At 40.7% G+C, this 27,852-nt stretch overlaps 3 protein-coding genes and 1 long non-coding RNA gene across 7 annotated transcripts in view; 2 read left to right on the plus strand and 2 right to left on the minus strand.

The window, feature by feature from the left end:
* Positions 1 to 10,354, minus strand: part of kif26ab (kinesin family member 26Ab) — a 48,542-nt gene extending 38,188 nt beyond the window's left edge. The window contains exons 1-2 of one of the 2 annotated variants that reach the window (XM_049740090.2): positions 9,970 to 10,354; positions 8,422 to 8,640 (exon numbers count right to left, since the gene is read on the minus strand). In XM_049740090.2, coding sequence (XP_049596047.1) covers positions 8,422 to 8,640; positions 9,970 to 10,104 — 354 coding nt within the window. In that variant the 5' untranslated portion in view covers positions 10,105 to 10,354. Of the gene's footprint in view, positions 1 to 8,421; positions 8,641 to 8,782; positions 8,985 to 9,969 lie in introns of those variants that run through there. The other variant, XM_049740091.2, reaches the window with a different exon arrangement.
* Positions 9,355 to 10,756, plus strand: LOC125980680 (uncharacterized). The gene is made up of 3 exons (XR_007485709.1): positions 9,355 to 9,436; positions 9,988 to 10,085; positions 10,512 to 10,756. It is a non-coding gene; the product is annotated as an uncharacterized lncRNA (long non-coding RNA).
* Positions 10,757 to 14,549: 3,793 nt separating this feature from the next.
* On the minus strand, positions 14,550 to 24,132 carry aspg (asparaginase homolog (S. cerevisiae)). 3 transcript variants are annotated; one of them, XM_049739694.2, is made up of 19 exons: positions 24,004 to 24,132; positions 23,616 to 23,936; positions 22,868 to 22,994; positions 22,323 to 22,358; positions 20,769 to 20,880; positions 20,567 to 20,692; positions 20,406 to 20,489; positions 19,917 to 20,043; positions 19,713 to 19,825; positions 18,694 to 18,879; positions 18,506 to 18,619; positions 18,314 to 18,433; positions 17,509 to 17,604; positions 17,239 to 17,402; positions 16,386 to 16,472; positions 15,922 to 16,021; positions 15,782 to 15,847; positions 15,652 to 15,696; positions 14,550 to 15,316 (listed from the first exon to the last, which is right to left on the minus strand). In XM_049739694.2, the coding sequence occupies exons 2-19, from the start codon at positions 23,863 to 23,865 to the stop codon at positions 15,275 to 15,277; spliced, it is 1,995 nt and encodes a 664-aa protein (XP_049595651.1). In that variant the 5' UTR covers positions 23,866 to 23,936; positions 24,004 to 24,132; the 3' UTR covers positions 14,550 to 15,274. The 3 variants fall into 3 exon arrangements, with proteins under 3 accessions (XP_049595651.1, XP_049595652.1, XP_049595653.1); XM_049739695.2 differs by lacking the exon at positions 22,323 to 22,358; XM_049739696.2 differs by lacking the exon at positions 15,652 to 15,696.
* A 1,034-nt stretch (positions 24,133 to 25,166) lies between these two features.
* On the plus strand, positions 25,167 to 27,551 carry arf6b (ADP-ribosylation factor 6b). Its single transcript, XM_049739698.2, has 2 exons — positions 25,167 to 25,343; positions 25,555 to 27,551. Exon 2 carries the CDS (start codon positions 26,127 to 26,129, stop codon positions 26,652 to 26,654), a length of 528 nt encoding a protein of 175 aa, XP_049595655.1. The 5' UTR covers positions 25,167 to 25,343; positions 25,555 to 26,126; the 3' UTR covers positions 26,655 to 27,551.
* The last annotated feature ends 301 nt before the right edge of the window (positions 27,552 to 27,852 follow it).

Consider the following 27,852-nt stretch of genomic DNA (forward strand, 5'->3'; position numbering starts at 1 on the left):
AAATAAATAAATAAATAAATAAATAAATAAATAAATAAATAAATAAATAAATAAATTCGTTTATTTTATTTATTTTAATTTATATTTTTATATTTTATAATTTTTATTTAAGATTACTGTATACAAATGAAAAGATAAAAACATATATATATATAAACTAAAAGAGTAGCAAGCAAGAAAAAAATAAGATTACTGTACACAAAAAAATATATATATACATAAACTAAAAGAGTAGCAAGCAAGATATAACCAAAAAAGAATAAATAAATAAATAAATAAATAAATAAATAAATAAATAATAGATTTTAGATGAGAAATAAAATAATAATAATAATAATATAATAAATACAGAGCTACACATTTACGCAAATATATTGCCGCGTTGGTCGGATATCGCTCTGTTTGTGCCGTACGCCGCAAGTTCCCACAACAAGTGCTTTTATAGGCGATGCTGTAGTCATGGTAAGCCACAAATGGTGAGGATGGAGCAGCAGATTGGGGCTCATAAACAGAGAGGTTTAAGTTTAAGTGCCTGACACACACCAAGGAGATAAAGTGGCCCAGAGCTCTCCGGTAGCGGAGAGTGACATCATAAAATAGAGCAGCAGCAACAAGATGGGAAACATAAAGGATAGATATATTAATAGGAGGCAGTTCATGGAAGGTTTATTGCGTGAGGCTCCGCCGAGAGTGTCGACTAGTTTTGGGTGGCAGCAATTCTCAAGGATTATCATTTGTTTAATGCTAAATGAATCGCATTAGTTTGTTCACTGTACTATCAAACATGTTTTTTGCTGTCCAAGACAAATTCAAAGTCAAAATCAGCAGGATCATGTCATAGGCACACGATCCAAGTTTTGCAAGCCAATTGACTTATTTTTCTGAGAAATAAATCGTTTGTGAAAATCCATACAGATGAGAGTGACCTTTTCAGCAAAGGAGAAATTCACAGTTTTTGCAGCAGAATAAAAATGACTCTGCTGTCATTTGGTGGAATGCATTGCTATGCTATTTCCTCTCAAATGTCAGCATGCAAATTGCAAAGCAATAGAAATCAAATCACGCGAGTAGTGAAACAAAACAGCAGAGTGGGGCACGTTCTTCCTGCACTCTATATGTAGAAGCTTACAAATAAGGCCTTCATAAATATTTTCTTCCACCAAAGAGGTTACAGTTTCATAATGGATTTGACCCTTAAACTTTCTGGATACATTCAACTTGTCTTGTTTGTATGTAGATGGATTTTGTATTCCTTAATGGTTGTTCTGGTTGTCCCAAAAAAAAAAAATGTAAATATGAAATGTATTTAATATTCATGGTCAGAAGCATTAAGACCAGATACAAACAGCATATAATTAATAATAATAATAATAATAATAATAAATAACCTCAGATTTATTTAGACATTTTTAGAAAGCATTTTAAAATTCAAAATTTTAGCCTGTAAATGATAACCCAGCTCTGTGTCTCATTATTCTTTCGTGATACTTGTGAAAGCTCGGTCTTACGACAGATAATGATATAAATGAGTCACTCTAAACAGTTCATGCAATGTCTAATGTCAATTTTCCCCTGAAGCTATAAGCACACTACGGTATCAGAGAGCAAATGATTCACGTTCCCATTAAGCAGACCCCCGTAAGCCCCATGTGCTGAGGATGAGGATATAACAATGACTGCAATAATGCAATCATAAATTGGTTGGCAGTTAAGCTGAGAAAGATGGATGACATCTTAGGCAGACTGGAAAGGATGATGGGAAAATGTGCTTGGTCTCTTTCTCTTTCCTCAGGTGCTTACACGCACGTTCACACGCCATCAATACGCACAGTCATCTTCACTCACAGAGGAGGACAGTCAAGCATGAAATGAACATGAGCGGCGTGAACTTTGACTGGCATTTTCACACCGTGACAGGATTTATGGAGCCCTGTTTACGACGCTGAAAAGAATATCTTGACTAATTTTGCTCGAAAATATATTATATTCCCAATTATCTACTATACTACATCAAAACTGAAACGTCCTCTGCTATAACTCACAAGTGTCTTGTCATCATCATTTACAAACAAATGCGTTGGGGATGATTGAAGAATGACATCACTAAGTTGGAAATGAATTCGGGATCCTCGCCAACCAGAACAAAAGAGCCCCCCAATACGGAACCAGAACATGCCAATTCATGTGTCCTGGATAGACTGCATGATGGAGCCAGCTATTCCCCACCAGAACATCCCCTCATTATAAAAACAGAAATAAAATTGTATTTATTTATTTATTTATTTATTTATTTATTTATTTATTTATTTATCTATCTGTTTGTTTATTATTATTTTTATTTTATTTTTTAATCACTTCGTGAGCAAATGATGAGAAAATATGCATCCTTTAGCAGCTCCAAAGCAGAAAAAAAAAAAAGGAATTCCTTCTGTATTTTGTTAGGTCTAAAAGGACTTGTTTTTTTTCTTTGTCACTCATTTTGTTTATTGCCCTATTTGTGCTGCAGGGTGGCATTGGCACTGAAAGTGCCCATTGTGGTGTGCACTAGCAAGCTCCTTAAACGACTCTGGATGTGTGATGTGCAATCAATTCAAAACAATTGACAGAATAAATTAGTTTTTACCAATCCCTAGTGTGTGTTAAATTTGCTACTGGATCAAATTAATTCTGTTCTGCCATTGGAATATATCTGCATTCTTCTGCTTTCAGTTTTATTGATTTAAAAAAAAAAAACTTTGCTACTGTCTCTAAAACGCCAGAGGACACCAAACAATGCATGGCAACCCTCCGAAGTGGTGAGCAAGAGCTCCCATTCACGTCTGCCAAAGACCAAAACAAACATCGCAATTTCAAGGGCACGTTAGGCATCATACGCCCGATCGACTATTTGCCTTGAGCGAGGGAACCACGCCCGGAAAGCCCAGTTTGCCGTCTGCATATCCATCTTGTCAGGCGTAAACAAAACTGGCGTTCTCTTTCAACGCTTCACTATTCGCCGGGTGATTTGTCTGCTACCACAAGGCCTGCTTTCAATGCAGTACGTTTTATGGAGCCAGCAAGAGATTACCTCCTGCACCGTGTTCCTTCAGTATATATGAAGCACCATGAAAATTTATCACAACGATGTTTCTTCAATACCCAGAATCAGACTAAATAATGGACTGTCCTCCTTCATTGTACACATCTCACTTGACTTATGGAGCTGAGCTGAAAAAGCAAACAACTCAGCAAACAAATCGTTGCATTCACCCAATATGTAAAAGTCATCCTGATGAATTCACTTGTTGCACTTCTTGTCGTGTTTGTGTACTTTCCTCGCTGACATTTGGGCTTTTGTTGCATTCACGCATCGGCACTGTAACGTATCACCTTGTCAGCCCAGACCGCCATTGGCGCCATTGTTTGGGTCCAGTCTAGCTCTTTTGTTACGCATGATCCTGCAGCCACCACCAGCAAACACAAGCGTTATTATGCAGGGCTTGCCTTCCTCAAGCACGTAAGCAATGACAAAAGGGTCACATGTTGTCCATGTTAGTTAGTGTTTATATAAAAACACTGTTGTCAAACAACACATGCAGGCTATTTTTTTACAGATTTAATGACTTTCCAGAGGATGGACTATCTATTTTCTAAGATAACAGAGAGACACCAGATCGAGTAGATGCCGCTGTAATTTGTATTATCTAATCATCAGATCTGTCGTTTTGTTTATTAAGATTTTTTTTCTTTCATCACAAAATCTTTGTTTTAGGTTAATATTTAAAAATTTGCATATTCCCACCCAAGCATGAAGTTGCATGGCGTGATGGTTGCTTGGCGCCTTCCCAGATCATTACAGGTAATGATACAGTTGCCTGATCCCAAGTCACACACCTTGATTGAACGGCTCGCTGAATAGCTGTAAGGATAATAGAACGGCTTAACATGTTTGTTGTCAATGAATAAATAAGGCAAGACAGCCTTGACAATTACAGGAATGCAGCAGAGCAAAATGGTAAGAATAGCTCAGCTTACCTGCACAGGTACCAGCATTTCAATTACAAAGGATTCTAATGTCGAGATATGTGGAATATTTAAGCATCTCCCCCCGGAGAGCCTCAACCACCTGCTTTACTCAATAAAACGCGTGTTCACTCCAGTGAGCCTTTAATTTCATGCTACTCTACCACTGCAGAGCGCAGTTAGCGAAGCCAACCATTTGACATTTTTAATGCTACGTTACCTTAGGTTTGCCACCATTACCAACAAGACCTTTAAGAAAGGCCTATTCTTATGCACACTATAAAAAAAAACATTTTAACCGACAAAAATAAAAAATATGTACACATACACTAAAGCATCCAAAAAATGGACCGCGTGAAAATGTGGCGGGCAGCTGCACAAAGAGTAAACAATCGAATTTGAGTGGAGAGGTAAATTGGCAGTGAGCAGCTGCGGGAGTTCACAAATACAACACGGCAGAGCAGTGGAGAGCCATGAGTGATGTCTGAGGTCTGCGCTCCACTTGACACCACATTATCACTCGACGCTCCCACAAAGACACATGCCGTAAAACACAAGTCACACAGTATGACACGAAGGGATTCGAGTCATCTCTCATCTTCTCGCACACACGTCAACCCACATTCAGAACCACGGGGCCAGACCATATTCTGTTTTAAATCTGCTCAAGTTTTACCACCGGAGGTGTTTTGGAAAACTTTTTCTGACCCCCTTCTCTTCAATCGAGCTGCCAATCACTTGGTCCTTTTGTTTGCCAACCTGGCAGCCTACACCTGTTCCAGGCAATGAAAGTCGAAGGTAATCAAAATCGGAGGTTGCTGGACTAAGGAGAGTTGTATAACCCGCCTTCCTCCTCCTCTTGAGAGTTAGAGAAGTCGCTTCTTTGCAACACTGCTTGTAAACACTTGTGCATGAACAACAATATAACGTCCTTGTTGGATTCTCAACCATGGCAACCAAACACTGTTGAGTGACAGCTATTGAAATCTGTGTATGGGAAGAGAGGCATTGATTGGGTAATTACGCTCGTGAAATTACACTCGTACATTCAGGGAAGTGAAATTACAATTGCCACATGTGAAAATGAGACTCGGGTCATTATTCTTTTAGCCCGTGATGAATTTGGACACATTGTGCGCACATCGGCTTCTCGCTAAAATTGTTACTAGCTTTTTTTGCTTTTACCGGACTCACATTCTGATTCAAATGAGTTTCCTGTGGATCAGCTCCACCTAATTCACATTTGAAAGACCTCAAGGAATTCTGCAGGAAGGTCTCTATTAATGAATTAGTGTGCTGGTTCAACTCGCAAGATTCAACACTGCATTTATATTCATGAAGCCCAGTTTATGAGAGGGTGTTAAACACTGCTGACTCCATCATTGACCTGCAGTGTCTGCAACCACCAAATGCTCACGAGGCTAAAACCCTTACACAAGCACATTTTCACAAAGCAATCACTCAACATTTTGGGAAATAAACACTTGCCTTGGGGCTAATATACAGAAAACTTTTAAATATAAGTTCCTGATGTTTCTAGAGTGCTTTGGTCAAAAGATGTAAAAGGCATCGCTAATGCCTGCACTCAGTGTGAGAATGGTCATAATGGCCTATAATAATAGCTTAAATTATAATCATACCACAAATGATAATTACATAACACTTAAAAAATCAATTCAGTTCAAACTCCTCTGACTTTGCACTTCAATTGAGTAATTGGCTTACAGAGTATTGGATTTTTAAAAAGTACACCAGAAGTGCATTAATTGAGTGCAATAATTGTGAGTTTTTGTACAAGTGAAGTCCTTTGAAACTTCTCTGTGATTTAGGGCTATATAAATTAAATAAACTTGACTTGACTTGACTTGACTTGACTTGACTTGACTTGACTTGACTTGACTTGACTTGACTTGACTTGACTTGACTGTGGCCGAGGAGTTTATGCCGTTCAAGCCTGGCCATGGGCATCAAATTAGTCCAAGCTACAAAGAACCCTAATCATCTTTGGTGGTCACGGACACTCTCCTGACTTTATTTTATGGGCTAGCTGAGGACAGACACACAAAAACAGGAATGAAAGCCAGAATTGGCATGTGAGGATTTTATCCGTCCAACCACAAGGTCCTGTCTGCAGAGTCTGTGATTACTGCAAGGCGCTAATTTGCTACTTTGAAGTTGGAGTTTTACAGTATATGGCCCTGTTTTTTTTTTTTTCTCGTAATTCCTGGTGACCGTGTCCTGCCACATTAAGCTTAGTCCACATTTAGCGAATGCGCTTCTCTCTATTGAAATTTTACCCGTAGGTTTTAATTATGCAAATACAAGCGAATGAATTTCTGTTTGATCGGGTTGGACGGGGGGGATGGAGGTGTCCTCAACAATTTCTGCACATTTTCAATCATCTGGTGGTGGGTTCAGTCTCAAAACAAAGATATAAAAACAATTGTATGAACGCTCAAATTTGCATAACATTAAATGAACTCAAAGGCCCCAGTGGTTGTATTAACTGGGTCGCTCCCTGCAGGTACCCATTGAGTGGAAGCCAATAAATAATTGGGGACACAGGCTCACAACAAAGAAGATACGTTAGTGTGGTTTTCCCCTCTGGGTCAAACTAAATTGTTTTTGCATTTAGCGCATCTACATCAGAGCTGTGTTCCAACAAAGAGGAAACCTCATACTCAAATGGTCTGGAGGCCATACAATTTGCTATTCAACCAGAATATATTTTGTAAGATGTTAAATCAGCATCTAAGGTATCAACGCCACAATAATTTAATGGAATAGAACAAAGTAATACACACGACTTTGCTCGATGTAGCTAAAACAAACTGCTTTGGTTTGAAAGAGATTCACAAGCGCATTCAGCAATCCACCCAAGTTTGTTATGATTTGTCATGGATTATTATTTTTACATTAATTTGCCTTTATAACGTAACAAAACAAACACTCTTCCCTGAATGTTCTGCGACACGGCACTACTTCTATATTCAAACAATAAGGCTACAACTGGGGGGGGGGGGTGTCTGGGGGGGAAGCCGACTTCCTCTTCACAATAACGGGTTAGCCAGCGGATGAAGAGGAAGGAGGGAGGCATGACTTTGGAAAACAGTCTCCATTCTAGTTTAGTCGTGACAACCGCAGACACAACACTGGCAAACCCAGCAGGTACAAACCTTCCAAATGTCGTCCCCCAAGTTGCCCTCGTGACCTTATTCCTGCCACGGAGGAAGCAATTTGGAGCAATCATCCAGAACTGTGTCCTCACTGTGAGGGTCAACAGGTGAGCAGCTTAAACTCACATAGACAATGGCTTCATTATACATTAAGGATCCTATGAGCGTACTCAACTTTAAGCACCCTGCCATCACCATTGACCACCCCCGGAATTAAGGTCCAATTTAGCTATCAACAAGAGTAAATGGGGATCTTCCAGTGGTGAAGGCCACAAAGTGCTGTTGAAGGGGCCTGCACTAAAAAAAAAGGGGGGGGGGGGGCAGTTCCCATGGGAGAATAGCACTCAAATGTGTCGTACCTGATACCCAAATATGGATCTGATACGTACCTTACAGGGACCACCCATGCAGATGTCTGGAACTTAAGTCCAGGTGCCCCTTATATACCTGCCCCTTTATGAACATCAGCTGCTATGAGGGAGAACCTTGGAGGGCTGTAACCCAATCTGACTTTTGAGACTGGCTCCCAAAAATGGGACAACAAAAGACGGACCGTGCCGAGGGGCAATAGCAGCCCGTCACAACAACAGTGGTCTCAGAGCCTATATTTAACAGTGGTGGGAACTGTGCTAGCAGCCGCACAGGAACACTTTCAATGCACAGTGAAGGTCGACTGGGACATAACTTCCTCCTCAGTCTACAAAGTAAGTGGCTGGTTTAGTTCAAACCCCCCTTCTGCCCCCTTCCTTAGACCCAACAGCAAAATGAAAAGATAAGCATTGTTTGGCACAAACAATGGCTCACTTTCAAAATCTGCAATCTTTTCTGGCACCCGTGGCCGGTTTTGAAGTTAAGCATGGCAATAAACAACTCAATAAACAAAGGTATGGTTTTTATACATTCGACTTTTACAACGTGGGAGCATAGAAAAGATTACTCGCAAAAAGTTGGGAATTTAGGCAGAAATTTCAGGATGATCCAAAAACTTTTACAGGTGCTTAATATCTTTGAATTTGCATGTTTCAGTGCTTTTTGCACAATTTGCTGTTATGTAAAGAGAAGCTGGATGGATAATTCAAGAATCCGATTCAATTCATGGAGCAAACACCTGTTGTGAATTTTGCCATTCAGCTTTTTGTGAGAGAGCAGTTGTGCAAAAAGTCCTCAAACAGTTGGACATCTGAATTAAAAGGTTAAATTCACCTATATAAGGCATTATTTTTATGAATCATGGATGACCTACCTTGAATGAGGTTTGATCAGCCAGGGCTAACGCTAGTTTCCTCAACTCGGACACTTTCTTCTGACAAGTGTCACAAAAGCCTCCCTTCTCCTCCGTCTCGGGCAGAGAAACAGAGCCGGCGCCCTCTGGGGCAGGCCGGAGGCTGCAGCGCGCGTCCTCCGCAGAGAGGAGCCTCTTCCTGGGGGTGGCCGGAGACTCTCCAGTCGGACATCCCTCCAACTTCAGCGCGGAGAAAAAGTTTTGTTAGTTTCACCTGTCCTTGCAAGTGACACAACTTTTGCATGGATAATAAATGAGCAGGTGTTTGAAAGGAAGCGTGATTTAGAATTCGTGCAATAGAACCCCGTATTTGAACACTTACTTTTGGATGCTCCCCTCCGTCAAGCGCAAGCTGACCGTCCCCATAAGCATTCATTATAAAATATTAAGTAATACACCTTAACGACTTAAAATAAGCCGATTCAAAGGTTGTGATCAAGACGTGGTCGAATCATATTGATGACTTGACGGTGACCTGTCATCTGTTGGTGTCTACTTGAAGGTGTCCAGAGGAGTTTGGAAGCAGTGCGCTGCAGGGGCCAGGAGCGTGCGTGCGTGCTCGGTGGTGCGCGAGAGGCGGTATTATTGTCTCGGAATGGGAGGGCTAAAAGTAGCCTATAACATCAATGTAAACTCAGGGCACGGAAATGGCATTCAACATGTCGCCTCATTTTTCTTTCAATGAAATGAAATGCGTGATATTGGAATTAAATTAAATTAAAATTGTGTTTTCCCCTAATTATGTTCTAAAAGCAAGATCTCCAAAATACAAACAATAAAACAATACAAAATTAATCAATTGAATGTAATACATTTGTTTTAATTTCGTTTCCACGTTTTTTGTTACAAAAGTTATCCAATGACCCAAAATGCGCACTTGCAAGCATCCGTGCGCCTAAATGCATTACTCTGGCGCCACCATCTGGCAACGGGCAGTAACATCACTTTAGCCGGAGAGCAGCGGCGATGAAGTGAGGTCTAAGCTGTTTAAATATTTTATTAGTAAACTTTGAATATTTCATGGTGGGATGACGTTAGGAAAGACGGCCTCATGAAACATCGAAGAACTCCACGGTACCCTCGAATGGCTCCCTTAAAGTGGCGACATTATTATTATTATTTTTTACCCCTTTTTATATGATAACATGAATATCAAAATTTGGATTTGCAATGATTGATTATGCTCTTTAAAATAACCGAGTTTTTCCGTACTGTGTAATAATGTGCAATCATCCAAATTGAACGCGACCAATGCACTTGTTTCTAATTGGTCCACTATCCCGCACGTCTTACTAATGTAGTTTATCCATGCATAAGTTTAAAAGACAAATATTTTATGCGTTGAATATTGCTAATTGCACAACAAAACCCCAAAAGTTAAGTTTGCTATCTTAAAAACAAGAAAAGTGAAGTAAATCAGTGATACGCGTTCGGATTTTCAAATATTGAGCACCACTTGCTGAGCGCAACACGGCGACGCCTAGTCTGAGTGACTCGGGGCGTTCTTACCTTCTTTTTTCTTTTCAGCAAGTGACTGGTAAATCCAAAAATGATGTCAGAGTCAACGAAGATGGTACCCAGGTCGATGACGCTGGGCTCGGGTTTGCCCCCTCCGGATGATCCCGGTGAGTTCGGTAAAGCCATGCCGGGGTTGCAAATGTCACCTACAACTATATCCCACTCGTCCTACCGAATCCCTAGCGCCATCTAACCCATATATTTGGATCACGCCAAAAAGAAGAAAAAAACTCCACATGCTATTTTTAATCCGGGAATCCACACGTAATAATCTCTCAGGATTCCATGAAGTGACGCCATACAATCCATATGAGACGCTCCCCATCCACTGGGATACTTCTAGGACATCATCTGAGGAGGACCCTCTGCTCCTCTCTGCTCTCTTGCCTCCCCATCACCCTCCCCTTTAACTCTCTCTCTCTCTCTCTCTCTCTCTCTCTCTCTCTCTCTCTCTCTCTCTCTCTCTCTCTCTCTCTCTCTCTCTCTCTCCCCCCCCCCTTCTCTTTCTCCTCCCCTCTTCACTATACATGCAGGACTCCCAGTGCCAAGATGTATAACCATGACATTCCAAGCAATAATCACTAACGACACATCCCATAACATTCTGTGGAAGACCCGCAGTGAATCTATGTGCAACCAAATGATCTCATCTGGACTTATTTCATGGTGCCATTTCTCTTTTAATAGTCCTACAAGATGCACTGTACATATATATCCTGCTGGCTAGCATCGATGACTTTTCTTCATGATGCATATAAACTGTAGTGATAAACTCAAAGTGATTGGATTCAGATTGATTTGGATCTTGAGCTGTGCAATGTATTCAACCTCATCAGCGTTACTGACTCCGAGTGTCCGCTTTCAATCATAAAACTTCAGTGCGACCTCTGTTCATCTTTAATATCGTCACTGAGAAGCCGATAAGACTTCATGATTGTGGATCAATAGTCAACGAATAGCCTTCACTTCTGCATTTCCAGCTGAGTCTTGTTTTCAGATTGAACGGTTGAAGCTGCTGGGTAGTGTGGAAATATTAGTCCTTGTCCATTTTCATGAGGCCGACGTGTGTGAATTAAAAAATATCAGGGTAAGAAACAAACAGAATTTTGTCAAAAGTGTTGTTTTTGTAGAAATTCTTTGCCGTAAAGACTTTTGAGAGACTAAACGTGAATTAAATCTCACCAATTTTTGCATAAACATTCGGCGCGCTCGTTTATATTACAGTAGAGGATGCTTTAATTTTCTCCCTTGGGGGGAATTTAATTCACTTTATAGTTTTTTCACGTGACATATTTCATCTAGATAACACATGCACATACAAATTTACACTCCAAGCAATTGCCAGATCACCTCAGACAGTGAATGGGAAGCAAAATGAAATAACTCCATCAACCAGTCTCATTTTCATCTCAATTCCGTTTTCACTTTGGTCCCCAGCAGGATTGTTGTTTTAATTTCTCGCCGATCCCAAACGTTAGCACTCCTCGGTTCCTCAAGGCAAGTCCTTATGAATTGAATTTCTCATTATGCATTTTCCATTTTCCAGCAAATAACAAAGCATAGGTAAAAAAAAAAAAAAAAAATGCAAATTTGGGAATGCCAAACTGCAATTATGCAGACCTTCACTGAAGTACCAATCACTATGTTTTGTTCTGTGTCCATTCTCAAATAAGGGACTCCAGGCCAAACCATTTATTCTCACAAGGGTCTCGTAAAAAATATCACGAGTTTGTGTGAGCATAAGCAATCTGTTGGTAAATTACTCACCAAAGTTTGGACTCCATTGTCATAGTAAAAGATGATTACATGAAGATTTATATTCTCACGCAACGTCAACAAGGAGGTTGAATAATTGACATTTTAGGGTGGAATCAATTAGCGCAGCAACAAACAACATGTTTCTGTGTGTCAACCAGAAAGTACACACTTATTTGTGTGGGAGTGGAGGCGGGGCTTGTCACGAGGCCGATAATTACAATCCATAGTAAAGATGATTTACCACGTCCGTCACTCAGCTCCACACCCCTCAGTGGAGGAGGTCTGGGTTGGGTCTTGGCTGATGAAATTCCATGGATGGAACCCCACGGGATTTGAGCCGCTACATCTGCTGCATTGTGCACGTACGGGGAAATGGCTCAGGGCATCTCATTAAGGCCTCTCTTATGTCTTCGACATGCTTGTGAGACCTGCGGCTTTGGCACGGCGGCGTATGCATGGACAAGGCTTTGTGAGAACCGTTTAGCAAATATTGATAGTCCTGCCGCATGGAGGGCATCAAAGGGAGAAGAGACAAGGAGGGATCATCGGTTCACGGTGTATTCATGAATGATTTATGTCGTAGTCTTTGGGAAAAGGGCATTTGGATTTTGTTGCAAGATTGTCTGATTTGGGTTTTCCCATCACAGAAGTATGGATGTCAAAGCCACATGTGGCTTGAAGTGTCTTTTATTAAAGAGGGCTTCTGCACATTTTTTTTTGCTGCAATATAAATCCTGTCATCATTTTAACTAAATTTTGCTCAAGAGGAGAAAATAGCAGTTCATAAAACTTTATTAGACCCCCAATTCTGTTTAATACAGCTTTATTGCGGGGAAAGTGATTCTGAATTTATATGCACATTTTAAATGAAGCAAACGGTGATAAAACTACTTGTGGATTAGCAGGTGGCCAGATGAGGGTGCTGTTTTTAAAATAAAATAAAAACTGCAAATTCCACGCAAGAAGTGCAGAGATTTGAAACTGAAATGGTTTTGTGTAACGAAAAACTCATTTCTTCTGCAGAGCCATCAATGAATAACAAAAGCGATTTCGATCCAGACTTGAATTTGAATTGAATTTGTTAGTGACTTTCATAGGATAAAATTAGATTATTTGAATTAAAAACTCTTTTAGAGGTTCCATCCTCAGTGGTTTCCGCAGTAATGATCGGCCATACGGGTTGACCTCCACAGTGACTCAACAGAGACCCATTATTTTGAATGACTTGTTTTAATCAGGACCTTTAATCACAGCAACAATAAACAGAGGAAATACGAGCAAAGCCAGGAGAGTGATCATACTGAACCTGGTGCTGTGTTTTTTTTTTTTTTAGGAGCCATCTGAGTTGTCTTTGAGGCACAAAACAAATGAAGGCAAAAAAAAATAATAATAAAATAAATCAAGAAATGTGACCCTTGAGACTTCTTGTCTTGCCCTGCTGTTCCAACGAAAAGGCCGACGCATGAAAGCAGAAAATGTCTGACTGGTCAAGTGGTCCTAAACATTTCACAATTTTTACAAAGAACTGTTGAACTGTCGAGAACCACTCAATCAGGGAGACCACATTCATGTTCAAAATCCTGGATTCGCTTTCTGAAAACGATTCACTACAAGAAGAAATTTGACGTACCGCCAAAAGTCATTACCTTGTAGAAGATGAGTTCCTTCCATGAATTGTTCTTCCTTACCTTGCTGTCACCTGCGCTCACAATGTCTCAACCGAAGTCCCGCTCAGCTTTATATGAGATGATTTGGGGCTCGGTTTAAACAAGTTGTATTCAGGCAGGAATGAGGCCCATGCTGGTCCGACCGGATGAGCTGGGTTCCAAGAAGTAGGCACGACGACCGGGCAAACGCCCTTACAAAGTAAATCAGATTGATGACAGACTTAACGTTGTTTAGTTCGTTTAATTGTTCTTTTAAGGAACAATGTTTGTGCACTTAACCTAGAGGCAAACACATGTCAGAATCATGGGATCCCTTCCACGCATTCCCCTTTTGGGGATTTATCACAAGGAAAAATAATTATTTTTAAAATATATGTGGTTATGATTTTACTAAATCCCAAAGCCGCCTTTTTGAAAGATTGTTTTTTTTAAGGGTCCAGTAAGCGTCACATTAATCGAAAATATTGCAAAAATAAAAAATAAATAACAATAATACAACCGCTAGCTCGGAAATTAATTATTATATCATGGTACTGTAAAATTTTAAAAGAAAGGGAGACAAGAAAATAATATATTCTGTATTTATTTTGAAAAATAAAATGTATTTAAACAAGCACTGCCCCGTGTACACATTTCTGGGACAACATGGAAATTAATACATTAATTTGTTTAGCATCAAACCCAAAGTGATTCATTCCTGTGACAAGGTTTGAGTTCAAGTAGATTTTTATTGGCTGAAAATGTGTCAAAAATAAGTTTTATTGGACTAACTTACATGTTCTCTATTCCATTTCATGTAGTGTATTGCATCTATGAGTTCCCTTTAGCTTTTTTACATTCTTACATTATGTTGGCATTTATGTGGACAGCAAAGAATTTTATGACAGAGATGGGGGCTTTTGGAAATGATTTCCCATCTATAAAAATGTAAATAAGCATTTTTCCCCTTTAAAATAATTATGATAAAATGTTTTGTTTAAAATCAGTCCCAAAAATGATTTTACTTTCTACTTTCTTTCAAGATACTCTTTCATCAAATAAAAATTCATTTCAACGCTGAGGTTATATGTGTGTGTGTGTGTGTGTGGTGGGTTAATAACAGAATATTTTTTGATTGATCAGATTTATTGGTTTTGCTTTTTCAAACAGAGACTATCACAAAACTACACCCATGTCAAAAAGACATTCATTGGTGAAACAGCAGGACGATTTGTTTTTCATTACAATCCCGACAAAAAAAAAAAAAAAAAAAACAGCAGAAGTGAAAGGAAAACATTCTAAACATGAACAAACTCTCTTAAAAAGATTGCATGCAGAAACCATCCACGTTGTAACCGAAATTGCCAGTTCCGTTTCAGTGAGAGAGCTATGCCACTCTTCCGGCTTGACGACTTCCGGCTGAGAAACAGGCTGGATGGGTGTGCAGTCACTTCACAGTTTTGTAACACGTGTTCCAACAGCAGGACACTCATGGAGGTATTTGACCAAGGCCGACGATGCAAATCTCCTTTTCTTAAGTGTCTTTGTTACTATCTCACTATAAAAATAAAGTATAAAAATAAAAAGCCCTGAACATAATTATATTGTGTCACAGTAATTATACTGTATCAGTCTGGCAGTTTTTAAGTTACAGCAGCATTTGGTTCACCCTCCAAAAAAAAATCATGAATACCCTCATATAGAATAATACCGACATCAAATACTTTATGCTAACATTCCAATGTGCATTTAAACTTGTGCTTATAACGTGATTGGACGGGAAGGTTGTAATTTTTGGTGGCTGAAAACAAGCTTTAGTGCTTTAGTGTGTACTTGGGGACGGAGCGGGAGGAAGTGAAAGCAACTTGTAGACTGGACCAAGTGGCCGAAGCTCACATTCCAGCAGGAGAAGCTGTGAACTCAATCACGCTGTTCTGGATGCAAGAAGATACAAAAATAAAATTAGGATCAACAACACTAAACACATCATTTGAAACCCCATTTTAAAAACCGTACAAATTCCAATTCTTCTCCCACTTACTTAAAAACCCTTCTAGTGAATTTTAATGTGCAATGTTTAATACTCAACACTATTTGTGCTTTTCCTCCACCTGATGGATCATTTGGGAGAACCAAATACCGACTAAAGGATCTACACACAGATGCCAAACAGGCACGAGGTGATATTTAGAAGTAAAATTCAAATCAAAAGTCATGCTTAATGGGATTGCATGCTGAAAGGATGGGGGATTCACACAATTTCTTTTACCTCCTCATCATCATCATCATATTCATTCAATTCTGCAAATGCTGTCTGAAATTAGGCAGACAAAAGAGTTGGATAATAGACATGTATTGGATGGTCAACAGTAGATGTGAGTTTTTAAAACAGTGTTTACCGTCATTGTTTTGTTTAGGAGGCTTATTATGAAGGTTGCCACTTCTGGTTTACCAGCAGCGTTGGCCTGGACAAAAGAAAAATGCATACTAAGTCAAAAAGTATTATTTCAGTGCTATATAATATATTCAAAGCACCCACCAGTTCAATTGCTGTCTGCCCATCATAGCCTGGTTTACTCAGATCAGCTCCAGCGAGACTCCATATTTCCAGGCCCTCCAGATCGCCGCTGACAACCAGGCTGACAAATGCCAACAAAAAAAACACTAATGAGAACAATTGCTTCCAAAACTTGTCTTGTTGCGTTTTAGTAAATGAGGTCAGCATATTTGAGATGCCAAATCAGCAACACCGCGCTCTGCAATGTGTGTGTGTGGGTTTTTTTTTTTAAACCAGCCATGTTCCGAGCTCACAAGATGTGTTCGTAAAAGTTGAGCATGCAAACATCTACGACAACAGGGGCTTCAGATATGGGGGTGATCCAACGCTATGCAGTCAGGGAGCATTCCTCTTGTATATGTAAGTGCCAGCAAACTGGTTGGGCTTGTGTTAGCTATGCTACTGTAGGATAGGTTAGTTTGTGTGTGTGTGGGGGTGTGTGAGACCTGCACAACTCCGATCCCGCCTCATCCAACTCGTCTCGGGAAAAGTGGGCTCCCGTCTTCCTCAGGAGCTTGACGACATCCTTGTGCCTAGGTCAAATGATGTCACCATTAGTTTCTTTTGTATACTAAAAATAGTTTCGCCGGGACAAAACTGACAAGTAGGGACACGAGCCCTGTCGCCTGCATACACTCCAACCGTTCACACAGGAATCACCAGAAGTGCAACGGTGCCATTCAGAAAATCAGTAACACAAACAAAAAGATTTCATCAGAGGTAAATACTTAGAACATTGATAGTTAATCTTTCAGACTATGTTGACCTATAGCCACAGTATGTACAATCAGTGAAACTGACATCAAGCTGCAGGACTGGTTTCCGAGGCCACACCCGTCTCTTTAAAAGACTTTGACATTTTAATTTAAAAGGACTCAGCTAACTGATTATTGACAAACGTGCTGTCACAATTAGTAGCCGTAGAGGAAGGCATGGAATGTGCAGCAAAGGAAGTGAAGCCATGCTTGCGAGGCCTCCCTCAACCAACAAAGCAAACGTGTCGCTGCTTGCCGTGCCAACCGTTAAAATACGACAACGGTCATTTGGCACAGCTCCAACATACGTTTTCTCCCTGAGGCCGATATGAATTCAAGAAAACACATAGCGAAATATTTAGGGCAATGTCACGGAATGACGATATTAATAAGCAACGGACAAACCAATTAGCCTCAATAGCTTGAATCGTGTATTAACCTCTGTTATTCCCCTAGCTTCTTTATTCCCATCCTGTCACTCATCCCTCGTACGAACTTCTTCAGTGACAACAAAAGGAAGCATTTAAATGACAGCTTGGCTTACCTGAAGCGTACAGCATTGCACAGGGGTGTGTCACCATAGCGATCTCTTGCATAAACGGTGGCGCCAACTGTCAGCAGGTACTGCACCACTTTCAGGTTTCCTTCGCAGGCGGCAATATGCAGAGCGGTCCGTCCATCATAGTCGCTCAGACATAAATTACTACCCTAAGATGGAAAAAAAGGACATCATGCATTTATTGTCCAGCAATCAATTAACTGTGGAAGAATGCCAACGGGTAATGGCGCTTGACAATGTGAATTTGTGACTTGCCATTTCTTTTAGGGCTTCTAAGGCCTCAATGTCACCGATTTTTGTGGCTGCACAGGCCAGCGAGGGTGTCAGAGCATCACGGATGGCTTCCAGCTCCTGTGGACAGCATAGGAAGAGTCATATTTTTTTTTAATATCGCTGTTTAAAGTTTAGGAATCTATTTTAGTGGTATCAGCTCAAACAGTATCAATACCTTTTGCTCGTCCAGCGGGCGTAATGGCCATCTTGTTATTTTGACAGCACACTTAATGCTCCTTTTGTTTTATTAGTGTGTGATTGTCTTTGATGCAAGAATCACACAAGGGACAGTTTGGCCATTTTATGCTTGCACGTGGGCATCATTTTGTGAAAAACTTGAAACTCCGAACTCCCACAGCAATTGTATTTATTCTCAACAAGGAAGGTCGGGTGTGCAGAACATGTCTATCTTATGAAAGCTTCTGCTGGGGTCGTCTCTGCAAACTGGTTACAGCAGGTTGCAGAGGTGGTCTTATCTCTTTGTTTTCACAATGGTCAGCTAACAAATGTTTACACTCCCGGGTGGAGCACAACTCAAGTTTACAGCAAGCACAGGGAGAATTAACAGTTCTAAGTCAGCACTTCAAAATAATCATACGATCAAAAATAATTTGTCAACCCTATCAGCGTCTACACTAAATGTGTCTACATTAGATCTCAAATGCAAACACATTCAAAATCAACTCCCAATTAGGACAAGCAGTGTTAAGCATCTGAGCAGTACTGAGTTCTTAAAATTCAGTTATTGAGCATGTTAGGGACATTAAGACCAATCGGCATTATTTACCTCTTTGCAGCTAATGCTCAAAGCCTTAGCGATGACCTGGATGAATCGACTGTCACTCAGACTAAACTTGGCTCCTGCCAAATCAGCAGTCATCTCACCACGCAAGTTCTGGCCCATCATCTATGTACAAACACACGGATATTTGCAGGCAGTTTTATTTTAGCGTGACCTCCCGTTGATGTACACACTAACCTTTTTCTTAGAGTCAAGACTTAGGTCTGTCTTGGCCAAGACATAGGACAGCTTTGATAGGGCGGCCTCTGGAGTCATGTCACAACCAGTTATCAGCCCGGCGTCAGTCAATACCTAAATTGCATTTAAGTTTTAATGAATGCCCAAAATGTGAAATAAATAGTAAGTCATAATAATAGGGGGACAACCTTGCCAGTGGCATAGGACGTAGACACCGTACCCCTCAAACATTGCGTGCAGTTTATGATGATGACGCCGAAGTCAGTGGCCTTCTTCAACTCCTCCAACAAGTCAGGGCGGTTATCTGGCCCGTTTCCACTGCCATACGTCTCCAGAACCACTCCCTCCATAGGAGGCTGCAGAAAAGCCCTCACCTAAAAATAACGTGCATTATAAATACTCAGAATGTATGGAAGATTAGTAGAAAGCAGGTTATTTTTTGTATCTCTCTCATGTCCAAACCCATCCATGCTCCTAAAAGCCCATCTGCTGGAGACCAGGTGCCACGTCATTAGCCATGGCATATATGACTAGAACAGCAGATGATGGCGGTGTCCGCAAGGACAGCAATTAATCTGAAGGTGTTAGCAAGCGTAAAGTCATTTGGCGGCTGTGGGGAAGTTAGCACAAAATATGAGATTGAGGCGGGGGGGCAGTAAAATGGTCTATTTTTTGATGCGATAAGCACTTTGACAAGAAATGCTTGACGCGGATTAGCAATGACGCTCTCATAGCGCCGCCACGCACACACGAGTCTGGTGCCCCATGAAAACGGCGCCTCATAAAAACAGTTAAACGCTATAAGAAAGCCTTGATGGTCGTACTGGGCTGCCGGAGCAGATTGAGATAGTAAAGTCACCGTCCTGGTGGTCTCGGAAACGCGAGCTGCAACTAAACGCTTCACTGTCAATGCCAAGCCTTCCTCTTTACTAGGCGATTGGTCATGGCCCATAACTATCTGTTTCTGAGCTGAGCTCTGATTGGAGTTACACGAGCGGGAAGGTAAGAAGTGGGATAATTGCACAATTAAACCGAAGTTAACATTATTTTATCACAGTTAGCGCAAACAAGAGTGTCTGGACAGTTTGTCTACAACATTTTTGATCTGGAAATTCTTCTGTGAATAAACCATTCATTCAAAATGCTTTAGTTAGTAGCATTCCCATTATAAAATAAAAATAAAAAATAGTTTCAGAGGACCACATACAGTAGCAGCAGTTATTCCCGGGAAGAGTCTTAGCAGGCCGACATTCCTGTTGAGCTCAGTGGAGACCTGAAACTTAACTGTCGTGTTTGCCCTCCACACTGTGTCCCAGTTTACTGCAGGGAAAGATGACAGACAAATAAATAGACTAGGACAACATTTTTTTTCTTTACACATGACACCAATCCGTTGTGCTAACAAACTTACTTGAAATATCAACCTCTGCAGTGGCAAGCGGAGCCAAATTAGGGGATGTGAATGCGTTAAAACTCCCGGCATCCACTTTGGTCACACGATTTCCTCGATAGAGCTTGTTGTAGAAGTACAAGCACACCTAAGGAGAAAGAGGTGACGTTTTAATCGACACACTACATTGGCTTTAGCAAACAACAAATAATCATTTACGATGCACACAATAATTTTGTTTTGTTAGTGGTTGTGGACAAATGATGGCATTTGAACTGTGCACTTTAAGAACTTCAGCGTTTATCCTGTTCCTGATCATTGCTGTTAAATGTTGCGAAACACAAAGAAGCAGTCTCATTAGCAGTGCTCTGAATGCCGGCAAAGATCACACCTAATGCAATATCTCACCGTAGTTATAAAGTAGTTGATGTAATTGAGATTGTGGGATCATTCTTTCATCTGGTTTAACTTTAACTATTTTATTTCCGCACTTGTCACACCAGAGCTCACCTCAGGAATGACAAACTGGCCGGCAATCAACAGTGCCCCCAACAGGTTGTCTCTGCCATCATTCCTCATCTCATAAATAGGCACCTGGAGGTCAAAGAGTAAGTGAGGCAGGTATTTGGACTCAAAATGTTTCCATTTCATTTTTTTTTTTTTGCTTTTACTTGTGAGCCGGTGAGGACGATGGGCTTGCCCAAATGTTCACACATGAAAGAGAGAGCTGAGGCCGTGTAGGCCATGGTGTCTGTGCCATGAAGGATCACGAAGCCATCGTAGTTTTCATAATTTTTCTGGAAAAATAAAATACTTTCAGTTGAAATAAAATTGTTTAAAAAAATATGTAAATAGGTGGTGATTTTCAAGTACCTCAATGTCCTTTCCTATTCTAACCCAGTCGTCTGTGGTCATATTGGCCGAGTCCAATAAAGGATTGTACTCTATAATGGTGTATACTATCCTCTTCTTATTTTTACTCATACTGAAACAGAAACAAAAATATGATTACTCGACCATCATTAATCAACATCCATCAAAAACAACGAAATTCCAGATAAACATTGTTAGTGCAGAAGTTCACACCAAGCCACATAAAACATGTTAATAAAAGTTGATTGGCTTCACTGTGAAAATGATTATTCTTTGTCACGCACGTTGGATTAAGCGCTTGTTACATTTTTTTTCTTCTTCTATAAAACCTAGTAGCTTTATGAAGCGGGAGAAACTATTTAGCAGAACCCGTGCGGTGGGGAAGCGAAACTTAAATTAAGGAGTGTAAAAAGGAGGATCACATTGTGAGGCAATGGCATCAAATTAGCCATTTTTCTCTTCCAGTGAAAGCTTAACACCCTGTGAGACTAGCGCAACATAAGGTAGATGATTGGCTATGTCGTGTGGGTTATTTGGCAACTCATTTGAGTTGCATTGCTGGGGGGTGAGAGGTGGATGTACAGTACGCATATTAATGTCGCCTTTTTCAAGTCGAGTTAACTCCAGCAGCGGGTGGTCCCCACCTGTGACGCAGAATTTAAACTCTGCATGTTAGGCTCATTTTCCGTATAATCTCCCTTTTTAAGAAACAGGGCAGGCACCACAGCGGATTAACATGGGCCGGCCTATTATGGGACATGAAGATGATCTGAATGGAACAGCAGGGGGATGAAGAAGCGAGTCCCAGTCGACCAAAGCAGGGTTCTTCTAATCAGTCTCAAACGTACACCACCCTAGAACATATGTCGCTGATAATCTTTGCCATGAGAAGAACGCCCTTCATGACATGATGCATCTACAGTACCTGCTAAAGCGTGGCCTGAGGTGCAGCCCCATTGCATCAGAATAATCAATCATGATTATTACAACAACAACACATGTGCCTTTTTTTCTTTTGTTGTAGTTGGACGCCACCATTAGGACAGTTAAATTGTGACTTGTGTGAAGGTATCAGTAGCATCAGCGCCAAACATCAGCTGACACAATGAAATCAGTTTCAAAAAATCACATTCTTTTTCTTACCTAGAGGTAAGAGTTCCAAGGCACTTGCATTAGACTTGCATATGAGCAAACAGTTAGTGCAAACACTATTAAGGCCTGGATATTCATGTCAATGTTTACTAAGATGTTACTCGGTGCAAGAGCATGCAGGATATAAGAAAATCGGATTGCTACAAGTTATCACCTCTGAAAAGTTTGAAGAGGTTTTGTTGACTGTACTGGACAGCAATAAATCATGCAGAATAATAAGTGTAACCAGGAATACATGGTTGTACTTTGCAAGTAATCTTGGGAAAATGCGGACAAGTGGAGATTCATATAACTGTGTGTCAGGCAAGCAGGTGATGTTTGGATGTTTGACACAGAGCATAGCCACCCAACCACTCGCAAGGGCAGTGCAAGCAAAACACAAGGCTACCAGATATACTCCACCTGTGGATTAAATGGTCAGAATGAGCGCTCGGCATCCTGCAAAAGTCATTATTCACATTAAAACCCGACCCAGTCACAAAATATACACATCACTGTGATCATAAACAACCTTGAGAAATTGTTAGACAACATTAGGATATTTTCTGATGACATTTCCATTGCTGTTGAAATTCTTGCCATTTTTCTCATTTTCATTTAGTTCTTATAAATGCACCTAATATAACGTTTGCACATTTTTAACATTTTGGTCGTAATTGCTTGTTGTAGGATTGTAACAATGTTAGTTTGTAATGTTAGTGGATCTTGTGACTTTAGAACCTCACGTGAATTGAATCAACGGAGTGATTCACTCAGCGTGATCCGAGTATACATACAATTATTTTTGTCTGCCACCACTATGACTAAGTACCACAAAAGTTCCAGAGAGCGACATACAGCAATGATGGTTGTCTTTAAGGATTTTAACACACGACTGTGCCATCCCTGGTTGGATTACAATGAAAACTGCACTTTGTCCTCCTGTATGGAATAGTGAGTCCACTTACGGCAGGACTAAGGTGCTTTCGGATCCATAGTACTTATACATGCAGGTCTCCTGTGCATACATCTCATCGTGGAGGATAGGTAGCTTGCGCAAAATCTGGACAAATGCATTTGCCTTTGGTGCAAGAACTGTGAAGAAGTACAAACACAATTACTGCATGTTATTTCACAATAGAGGCTTTAAGCTTTTCTGCAATTGCACTATTTATAGTACATACAAGTGTCATACTGCACTCTAGTGGTTGACGTAACATTACAATCAGACCATATTTAATTCCTTCGTCCGTCTATTATGTAATGAAGAACAAATACCTTTTATTTGTATTATACTATTTACACTTCCAAGTGTCGTTTGTTATTAGAATATTATGATCTAAAATCAACAATTACTATTCAGATATAGTAACTTCCTGTGTGAGTGGAGTAAATTTGTTATATTTTTATTATGCTGTCTGTCACGTCAGAGCATAATATGTTGTGCTTTCTTGATTTTGTTCTGTCCTTTCTTCTGTTCGTCCACTTACAAAATTCATTCTGCAAATTACATTTCTAATAAATATGGAAATAAGATGAAGTCCTGAATATCAAGATCACCTGTTCCGTTATAAGCATGACCTGCATTTGGTGAGGTAGTCTCGTGTTCAGCAGACATGGAAAAATGTGGCTATCAAATAGCTAGCAGCTTGACCTTGGCCGCACAGACGCAAACAGTGGCAATAAATAGTTGTGTAATCAGTGTACGATAGTTACCGTTATCGGTAAGCGTCATTCCGATGGTTCCTCCTGTGTTGATGACCAGGACGCGCGCTTCGGACACGCTGGGAGATCTGGCAAGTTCATTTCCATCGAACGATCCGCAGCTTGTTAACTGCCTCCTTCGGCACGGATGGACCTGGGAAGTTCGAGGCGAGAACACCTCGTTCGAAGCGACTGCGTCCAGCTTATGGTGGGACAGAGCCCTGGCAAGTGGCGTCAAGGTGTTCGGAGGAGTCTGCGCCATAACTAGTGAAGTCAATGCTGCTTCTTCAAATGTGTAAACCCACGGTGGTCTTTAAACGTCACCCCCAAAATCTGAAATGAAACCTCTATTATAATAGCGACAGGTCTAAAGGCGATGTTAGTAGTGCAATCGACGTACCTTATGATTATTGATCTGCTTCCTCTGCCCCCAATCTGTCAGTTTTTTTATATGTTTACTTTGTGGGGGGGGATTAGTTCCTGTGACATCACTCATAGGGGCGTGTCTACCTTCAACCCGAAGCGACCCTATGGCAAGCCATAAAGACCTTTTTACTTATTAATTAATAAAGAGAATAATTATGTGTTGCTCAAACTCTTTCTGTGATACACATCTGTCTAGTAGAAACACATTTAAGATATTCGTAAATGTGTAACTATATTATTTCTTCTGAGGCATAAAGTACATTTCATAACATCAACGTCATTTTTGCGTTTGACAAATGATGTCATTTTCCCCATCTTTGTTACAACAGATGTTTCTTAGGAGTTACTTGTAAGCATAATATTAAGACCTCCGTGTAAATTTAATTGATTTTTTGTGCTACATTGGTTTATTTTCAATAATAAAAAAAATGTTTGTCTCAACAGATTTCTAAAATTCATTCGCAGATATCTGCTATATGAATTACAAATATCTATAATGAAATCATTATCTAACTCCAGTGGGAGATACAATTTGAGTCATTTATTTCAGATGAAAATATCTTTCGCCTCAATTCAAGATATCTAAATTAAGTTTTCAGGGCGTTAACCCATATTTGACTCACTAGTATGCATCTTTCTTTATATACAGTTTGTTATGATGAATAAAACCCTTGATCATTGCGGTTCATCCGCAAATAATCACATTTTGGGGTGTAGTTGAATATTGCAGCAGTGGCAGTAAAATTCCCCTCGTGTGATTAATAATCTATTTAAATTCTTTCCATTTTAGTCGTTTCATTTGCGACAAAGGCACATCAACTGAGTACTCATAACTCATGTAGTTACGCCTGTGCACCACCGGGTGGCAATGTTGCTCTTTTTGTTGAATTAATAACGTTGTTGTAATTAATCGAACATAACGTTTAAGTTTTCTAAAGTGTTTTTTTCTGCCAGAATTACCGATTAAATTGATTTTAAAATATATTTATATATCTGTAACAGCCCTTTGATGTCTTAGATCTTGGAGTGAGTTTGAAATACTCTTTGGTCGAAGAATGTTTGCCTGTTTGCTTTGATGTCTTTGAAATGCAGAAGTCTTGCGGTGAAGAAGTCTTGGAAAGTTTTATTTGCATCACTTTGTCGTCCTGATCGCCAGAAAGCTCCATCCGAAAGTGAATGAAGAAGTCAAGGGCAGGAAGTGGCAGAGAAGGCGGCTCCACACCTTTCCGGTATATCGGCGCCGCGACCAGCTCGGCTTAAAGGAGAAAGGCTACTACCGGGGGAAATTAATCGAAAGTTGGGGGAAGAACTAAGGTAAATTGCTTATATTCCACAAAATATCTTTGGCTAGAGTCTCTTCATGTTCGTATTGTTATATTGTGCCGCTTATTTTTCAACAATATCCGGGTGGTTTCCTACCGCTAACTGTTAGCGAGCTAGCCCGCTAGGCTAGTTAGTTAGCTAGCCGTCATTAGCGGACATGGGCTAATTTGGGTTGCCTGACACTCCTATGTAATCTTCACAGGGGGGCGAGACGTGAACTTTCCTGGTTGATTGCACATGTCGCTGAGTCACCGAGGACTTGCTTGTCGAGGACCTCCGCAACCTGGAAGGTGAAGTTAAGCTTTGGCTGGATTTGCGTTAGCCGCAGAAAGCTGCTTTTCTTAGCCGGTAGTGCTGACAGAGAGCCGGGGTGCAACCGGTCAAGAGGCGCGTCACACCTTGCCCGAAAGGACTTCACCGCGGCGTTTAGTGATCCAATTTCCCCGATTAATACATCGTAGCCTGGAAACTCTCCTGTTGGCTGATTCGTGTTCAAGAATGCCCATCGCGAAACAGCTGCTACCAAGTTTGTAGAGGAAACGAGGCATGGTGTGAAAAGGCCCCAGTCGCACACTGTCCTACTTTGAATGTACACGTCCATGCGCCTCACTGCATAGTTTGACTCACCATGAGAGTGTATTTCTAAAATCGTTATTGGGAGTCATGCTTTCACCAGTAAGCCTGTAATTGAACCGAAGCTCCTCTAGAATAAGCAAGAGTGCTCCTGCCTGATTTTCTCATTACCAGCAAGGTATTTATGCATAAGAGTTGAAAATGGGGAAGATGCTCTCAAAGATATTTGGGAACAAGGAGATGAGAATATTAATGCTTGGACTTGATGCCGCCGGAAAGACAACAATCCTCTACAAACTGAAACTGGGACAGTCCGTCACCACGATCCCCACCGTGGGCTTCAACGTGGAGACGGTCACCTACAAAAACGTCAAGTTCAACGTGTGGGATGTCGGCGGGCAGGATAAGATTCGCCCCCTGTGGCGACACTACTACACAGGCACCCAGGGGCTCATTTTTGTGGTGGATTGCGCTGACCGGGATCGCATCGACGAGGCGCGCCAGGAACTCCACCGCATCATCAATGACAGGGAGATGAGGGATGCCATCATCTTGATATTCGCCAATAAGCAAGACCTTCCCGACGCCATGAAGCCGCACGAAATCCAAGAGAAGCTCGGATTGACACGCATCCGAGATAGAAATTGGTATGTTCAACCCTCGTGTGCGACCACAGGTGATGGACTCTATGAAGGCCTGACTTGGCTAACCTCTAATTACAAATCTTAATGATTGAGTGCTGACTGTTTTAGGTCAAAACTATCATAAAGTTGCAAAGAACCTCTCCAATGAGTATGGTTAAGTATAAATTGATTAGCCTCATTTATTTTTTAATACTGCAATTACCCCATTACTAATTGCTTTGGGATGTTGGTTTAAAAGAAATGCTTGTCCTGTGTAGCAGACATTTATCACGACATTTTAGGGCTTGCTTATTGATTATTCAACAAATTGGTTCTTTTGTAGAAGCAACAAACACTTCACCATCTTTGCCTGTCTTTTTTTTTTCCTGTTTCCAATGATGCTCAATTTCTCTGCATTCTTAGGCTGGGCTTCTTTAATTTTTGCTTGTTTTCAGTTAAAGGGGATCTTAAACGTTTGATGGACTTTGACCCAGTACTATGTTGAATAGTACTTGTTAGAAAGGTATTGATTGCTGCAAAATGAGAGATTACCGCCATTACCATCTGTCTTGACTTGAGAGAAGAAAAACTCCACATTTCATTAGCCCTCACGCTCAATTTCCCTTATATGGGCTGTATAGTAAACCGAAGTGTCATGTCTTGATACCTACATGTGCTATTCAACAAATGGGCCTCCAATAACATGCTTGTTTGGAACTTGGGATGCATTTTTTTTTCCCAATTTTGAGGGAGGAATCGTACGCTCTCCAAAGGAATGTCCTTCAACTCCAAGTTCTCGCAATCTGATATTGATTAGTCCCAGTATTGGGACATGATTACGAAAGCCTGTATCTGTAGCATGAAGTGCAGCAAACCTCCACCAGGGACCTTCTGTCATTCGGTCAAAAGTGTTGCAGCTCCTGTTTTGATCAGGGTGGGGTGCGGGATCTATGTACAGACCTTGTCATTGTAATGTCTTATTAAAAAAGTGATTTGAAATCTATGGCTTTGTTTGTAATTTTATTTTATATATACACCAAGACAGATTTAGCCAAAGCATGTTGGTGAAAGATCTTTGAATAAAATCCACAGGATGTCTTTGTGCAGGCTGCAAATACTAACTTCCCTGCCCAGAGAGACTTCATAGAAACCTCAAATTGAATGTTCCTGCCCACCATGCCCTTGCCCATCAATGGGAGAATGTGCAAAACAGGAAGTTAAACCGTTGGTCTCGCTGGAGGAACAGCGTAGCCTCATGATTGTTTGCGTGAGAATGAACTGCTGCATTGCGTACAATAATGTTG

The sequence above is a fragment of the Syngnathus scovelli genome, chromosome 14, assembly GCF_024217435.2.
Source record: "Syngnathus scovelli strain Florida chromosome 14, RoL_Ssco_1.2, whole genome shotgun sequence".
Classification (NCBI taxonomy): domain Eukaryota; kingdom Metazoa; phylum Chordata; class Actinopteri; order Syngnathiformes; family Syngnathidae; genus Syngnathus; species Syngnathus scovelli.